The 6,478-nt window shown below is 39.7% G+C and overlaps 1 protein-coding gene across 1 annotated transcript; it reads right to left on the bottom strand.

Moving 5' to 3' along the window:
* Positions 1–2,154: 2,154 nt before the first annotated feature.
* LOC110700529 (lysine-specific demethylase JMJ25-like) lies at positions 2,155–6,265 on the bottom strand. The gene has a single exon (XM_021878081.1). The coding sequence runs from the start codon at positions 5,986–5,988 to the stop codon at positions 2,413–2,415; it is 3,576 nt and encodes a 1,191-aa protein (XP_021733773.1). The 5' UTR covers positions 5,989–6,265; the 3' UTR covers positions 2,155–2,412.
* Between the last annotated feature and the right edge of the window lie 213 nt (positions 6,266–6,478).

Here is a 6,478-nt window from a genome sequence, read left to right as displayed (position 1 = left end):
AACTTTATTCATTGTACTTCTTAAATTACCTCTTACTTTTACACCTGTCTTGTACTTCTTTCCACTTCATATCTCTAACTTTTGTCTACAATTGTATTTTTACTTTTTATTAATGTACTTCATCCACTTTTTCTCCTATTTCTTAAATACCGTGAAAAAACACAAATAACAACACAAATAACATTATGGGACGGAGGGAGTAGTGATTTTTAATCGGTTGAAGGCGGTCACTTTCAAGGAAAAATTTAATCTCAGTATGCACTTGTTTGCACACATTCTAACAATCTTACCCCATTCTGTCCACACAACCAAACCAAGCCCAAACAGCCAGCATCACCTTCAATCTCGAAGAATTCTTCAGGTGGCTGGCCTAAAACTTCTGCCGGCATGTAAAGCTTAACCAGAAACAACTATCATGCTTGTATTCTTTCAAACTCATGCTACTCTCTCTAGTCATAGCAATTAGCAAACCTGGTTTCTATAAATCATAATGAGGTGCTTATCAGCTTATAGGCATCTAGCATCATACTCTGATAATTTGGAAAAAACAATTAAATGGTTGGCTCTAAACATACTGTATATTCTCCGTTACTTGGAACACGTCATTAGGACAATCATGGATGGCACAAAATAGCTTATAGCTGAGTCAAACGCTTGGCCACTTTACAGTGTCTAACGTAGTACTCAAGTTTGGGTAGCATAATCTATATGGTTGTTCAAGATGCATCTGATGTAGCCACATTTGATAGTTAACATTCGATAGTCAAAAAAACTACTTCCTAAAATTACAGTGAGATGGATTCATAATATGCAAGCAACAACGCCTGTATGGCTGCATAACGAAAATTGTCTTCTCTTTAATCAGTCAGATGAATGCAGAATATATCAAAACAGAAAAAGAAATAGTATTCGGTCATAATCAATCTATTTTGGTTTATTCATGCTCAAGAGTATATTCAATGACTCAGAAATTCAGTCCATGGAAATTGAACAGACCAAACTAATCAGGTAGAAAGTACCTGACAAGAATTAGCTTCAAGACGTAGAGAACATTGCAGATCATCAGTGCACCTAAGATCGATTCATCTAGCTCATTTCTGGAAAAAGAAACATAATCCAGAACATGGAACCTAGAAAAGCAAGGACAGCAGCTCAGTAACACAGAAAATTCTAAGCGCGGACAACAGAAAGGTTTAGAAAACAGAACATAGAAGCTGAACGATATAACAAGGAGCAGAGAGAGTATAGAAGGCATGAAGCTATATAAGTGCATTGCCTGTTACGTTCTGTTCTATTAAACACGCTCCCCCAAACAGATTTACAGAAAAAGGGCAAAGGTTGCAGCATAATTATGAGCAATGTCAGAGCCAAAGTAATATAAAAACTAAGGGCAAAAAACAGGTTTTCTGCTATACTACATAAGAAAATTAGATACCATTACCTCAGATTAATTGAACCGGTTTTTAAAGAAGCAAAATGCATAGGCAAGCTGAAAGGACTGAGAGGATGTTAAGGTTTTGCACAAATTTCTCAGCTTACACAGTAATACTACCATACGGATTCGTTCAACTCATTGCTGGAGGGTAGGAAGGCATTAGGCAACTCCATACCATCCTAGCATCCCTGTCCTACAAAAATACCAAGACAGGGAGAGGTATAACCGTACAAGTAACTGCACAAAAGACACAGTCTTTCGTATGTTTGTTTGTACACTAAGTATATAATCCAGGTAGACATAGGCATCCTATGAAGGACAAGGCTCATATTCCATATTATATGAATACATGAATACCAGATATAAATTATAGAATCCGCATATTGAAGAGGCTGCTTCAATAGGCATGTCATGACACCATCTAAACGAGGGTAGATGTTGGAATTGTTGCATAACTACTGACTACCCATTTTATAGCTTCAAAAGCAAAGCAACACAGACCAGAAGATACCAAACTCGGAGCAGCCACAAAATTTGATCATTCTTGAATGAAATCAATGTATAAGTCATAAACTTTTACACGTAAGATGTAACAGCTATTAAGCTCCTTCAATCAAAATGCGTATCCAGAAAATGAAAATAATTACAATACAACCTCTACATGAGAGACGCCATAAACATTAGAATAAAACATGGACCAAAAGATACCATCAAAGACATAAAACAGGAATCCGGAAAAATTCAAGCATAATATAAATTCATGACCTCAGGTAAGTTACAAAGGGAAAGGATAAAACGTAAATGAATTCTGAAATCTATGAAAATATAACATGGACTTGAGGGATTCACCGAACACCTTACATAGATTACAAACATACATAAAGGTAAGGTCAATCCTGAGAAAATTCAAGTTTGGACCTAGAAAATACGAATGCTACAAAGAAAGAATATAAACTAGCTGAATTCTGAAATCAAGGTCAGGATTTCAAGTCTTCAAGAGCCTTTTCCACAGCATAAAGAACCATCTTCTTTATCTCTAACTTATCCTCCTTCGCCTTGTGATTTGGGGGAAGGACTCGAAACTCTTCTGTCAGGCGCACACATTCTGGAACATTTTCAGGTGAGACAAAATCCATAGCAACCTTAATACAGGACTTCAAGTTCCGAACCTGATGGGGACACCCAGCAGGTATGAAGACAGCTTCGCCAAGCTTTTGCACAAATGTCCATGGCTCAACTCCATATTCCTCCTTCAGCTTCCTTTTGTGCTCTTCCGTCAAGTAGAATGTTTGATCGTGAATTGGATGCACAACTTGCTGCACAAGAGACCCATATATGTGCCTGAATTCCTTAAAATGCTTCTGTAGATACTCTTGCAGCTTAGGTGTGTCTTGTCTCCGGAAGATATCCCATAAAGCAGCACCCCCGGATTCTATCTCTTCGTTTAACTTATCATCACTCCTTGGCTGTGCAGTCGGCATATCTATGTCACTCTCCCCATCGCCACCACAACTGGATGAATTAGTCGCTTTCACAGATTTCCGGGAATTTATAGCTCCGCTTTTCTTCTTCCTGCCTCTTTTTCTCCCAGCAGCGGGCTTAACCTCTTCAATCACATCATCATTATTGTTCCTATAGTTTTCTTCATCATCAGCCTTTTGCTTCACTTCAATCTCAACATGTATTTCAGAACCTCTTCCTTCATGATTTCCGGTACAAGACGTATCTCTTTTAGGCCCTTCAGTGGAGCAAACAGCCACAGCAATTTCTTCCTTCACGCCTGTAAGGCCATCACATAGCTTATCAGTGTCCACAGGCTCTGCAGATTCTGCTGCTAATTCTATGTCCCTCGAAAGCAATGATTTATCATCTTCCAGCACTGGTACATTTGAAGGATCTTGGTTAATCAAAGAATTACCAAATTGAAGCTCCACTCTAGGGGTACCATCAACACCACATTCCCCGTTAATTATTCTAAGCTTTTCTCTATCAGTTTCAGTTACATTTCCCTGCCCCGATGTGCAAGCAGACTGGCAATTATTAGGAAATTCAGGAGCAGCATCAAGCGACTGACTACTTCCCAAATCAGTCACATAGCTATTGTCATTGGCAATCGAACTGCCATTTATTTCTTTAAGATCTTGGGCAATGTGCTTCTGCTTCAATCGTCTGATCCTCTGGAGCTGACTAGCATTGAGCTTCGTTTCTGCAGTATGTGTCAAAATGTTCACTGCATCAGACATATCACAGTGTAGTTTAGTCACGGAATCTCCTCGCCCCAGCTCTTGCGCAACCCCGTAAGCAATGTAAGTCTTTGGCCCCAAATCTGGCTTCAGATAGTCGGTTGGCAATTTGGAAGCAAGATTAAGAATGCCACTTAGGTGATGAGTGTACTCCTTGAATGGCAAAGCCTGGACAAATTCAGCACCATGCCTTGGTAAATTTTGATCAAATTCAGTAGATGGTGGCCAGTCTTTCAATTTCAATAGCAAAGGCCAGTAGTAGGGATCAAATTGACACTTTGTGTACCCATCAAAGAATTTATGAATATTGATATCTAACTCACACCAATTAAGGCAATTGATGGCCCTTACATTCAACTGCCTGTCATGCTTTGGATGTTTCAACTGACGAAAAGCACGCCACATGACCATTGGCTCCCAGCTCAAACCACTTGTGGTCTCAAGAACGTCTCTGACAATGATAGGCTCAGCTCTGGCCCAATGCCATTGAAAATGTTCCAGATCTTCATTTTTTATGTCAATGGCAGCAGGGTAGTACAGATAGTTGTCATCAGAATCTTCTCGGGAGGCTGCTTTCCTCGAATTATTATTTCCAAAACCTCCTTCACCCATAGAACTGGTGCAAGAGCAGCCTTGTGAAGTAACTGCATTCATACTAGCAACATTGCAGGTTCCTAATACTTCTTCTACATTTTTAACCAACTCTGAAACTTCTATTGGAAATAAACGCCTTAGTTTCAGCACCCCATTTCCACACCCACCAAGTCCCTGTGGAGGGCAAGGTATGCTACCGTCTACATTTGATTTCCATTCGACTGACACTGGCTGAGAAGGAATGTTATTATTTTTCAAGGGTTCTGCACCAGCATCATTACTAACATCATCAAGAATGTTCTCGTTTTTCAGAGGATCCGAACCAGTATCCAATCTAAAATCAGGAATGTTTTCATTCTTCAAATGTTCTGAGCCAGCATCCATGGTAACATCATCAGGAAGGTTCTGGTTTTTCAAAGGATCAGAACCAGCATCCACACTAACATCATCACAAAGGTTCTCATTTTTCTGAGGTTCAGCACCAGCATCATCCAAACTAACACCATCAGGAACATTCTCATCTTTCAAAGGTTCTAACCCAGCATCTATGCTAGCACCACCAGGAATTTCCTCATTTATCAAAGGTTCTAAACCAGCATTCACGCGATCATTGTTAGAAATTTTCTTATTTTTCAAAGTCTTAGTTTTCAAAGGCTCTGGTTCTCCTCCAAGCATATAACTATATCCTCTATCTACAAAATCCACAACCACATCCTTACCACCCCCTCGAAGATTACCATCCCGAATTTCCCGACAACAAACAAGACATAAATCATAACAACAATCCACACAGCTCCTATGCATATCAGCAATTGAAGTTTTACAATTATTACAAAACATACGTTCATTAAGAGGACAATCAATGCGTTCAACTATTACCTCAGATGGCAGCACACCTCGAATTCGAGCCTCGGCCTCTTTCTCCATCAACTGCTCCTCCTCAAACTGCTTCAAATAAGGCAAAACAGTTTGCAACAAATACAAAGAGTGTTTCTTCTTTTCATCATCACTGATCTTCATCTCTAGTTTCTTCAACATACCTTTAATCCCCCCTTCTAACCTCAAACAAGCTTTGCAATTACAATTCCCTCGACAAACCGGACAAGATTCAACAAAATACTCCTCAGCCTTAGTAGGATACCAATTTTTGATACAAATCAAACAAAATCTTTTCCTTGTACATTTACTACAATTCACAGTTCTTCCCTTATCATTCCTCTTACACTGATGACAAGTATTCGCTCCAATCTCATTCCCATCTCCATCAAATACCTTCTTCCTAACTTTCACCATTCCCACTCCCCTTGTTTTTCTAACATTCCTGTTACCCATTTTCTCAGAGGCATTTTCACAAACACCTTCAGTGCATTCCACTTTCACCCCAGAATCAACACCTTCTACCCCAATACTCAATAACCCTCCTTCAATCTTCACTCCCCCATCAAAACCCACATCCCCTTCATCATTTCCCCCTTTTCTCTTCCGACTTCCACCCCCATTTTTCTCTCTCTCTCCTCCATTACTACTTTCTTCCTTCGGCTTCGGCGGTCGGCCTCGCTTCCTCACAGAAGGCTCCGACTTCGGCGGTCGGCCGCGTTTCCTCACCGGAATCTCAGTGTTTTCCGGCAGATTTCCGTCTATTTCCGCTGCTTTAATCGACGGTTTTCGACCCCTTTTGGAAGTCAACGGCTTAGTATGATCTTCAACTGGGTTCATGGTGAATTGGATGTAGTGAGAAATTACAGGGCGATTGAAAGAGAAGGAAGATTGAAGGATTGATTTGGTGAAAATTGAAGTAGAAGAAACATGAAAAATGGATGTTGCAAAAATTCTAACCGATTTGGGTAATTGGTTTATTTCTTGGATTTGGAGGTAGTCGTGAAGTCGCACCCGGTTTTGTTTCCCACTGTTTAGAATACATCGTACTCGTGTTGCCAAAAAGATGATTTGTTCTTTGAAAAAAACATTGTCAACCGTGCGTTTTTCTTTACACAAACTATTAAGTCACTTTAGCCTCATCAAATATTTCATCTGTCTAGCGGGTTTTTTCTTTAATCCAGTGATCGCTTCCATTGGCGAAATTGTTATTGGTGGTGGTATCATCGACAGCCAGAAACTTGTTGATTGTTGATTATATTTGTCCATGATTGACTTAATAATTGATTGAGATTCTTGGATATTTCGAAAAATGCCCAAAATATCGATT

Source organism: Chenopodium quinoa, unplaced genomic scaffold (assembly GCF_001683475.1).
Source record: "Chenopodium quinoa cultivar QQ74 unplaced genomic scaffold, ASM168347v1, whole genome shotgun sequence".
In the NCBI taxonomy this organism is placed as follows: domain Eukaryota; kingdom Viridiplantae; phylum Streptophyta; class Magnoliopsida; order Caryophyllales; family Amaranthaceae; genus Chenopodium; species Chenopodium quinoa.
This window is presented reverse-complemented; position numbering and strand designations above follow the sequence as displayed.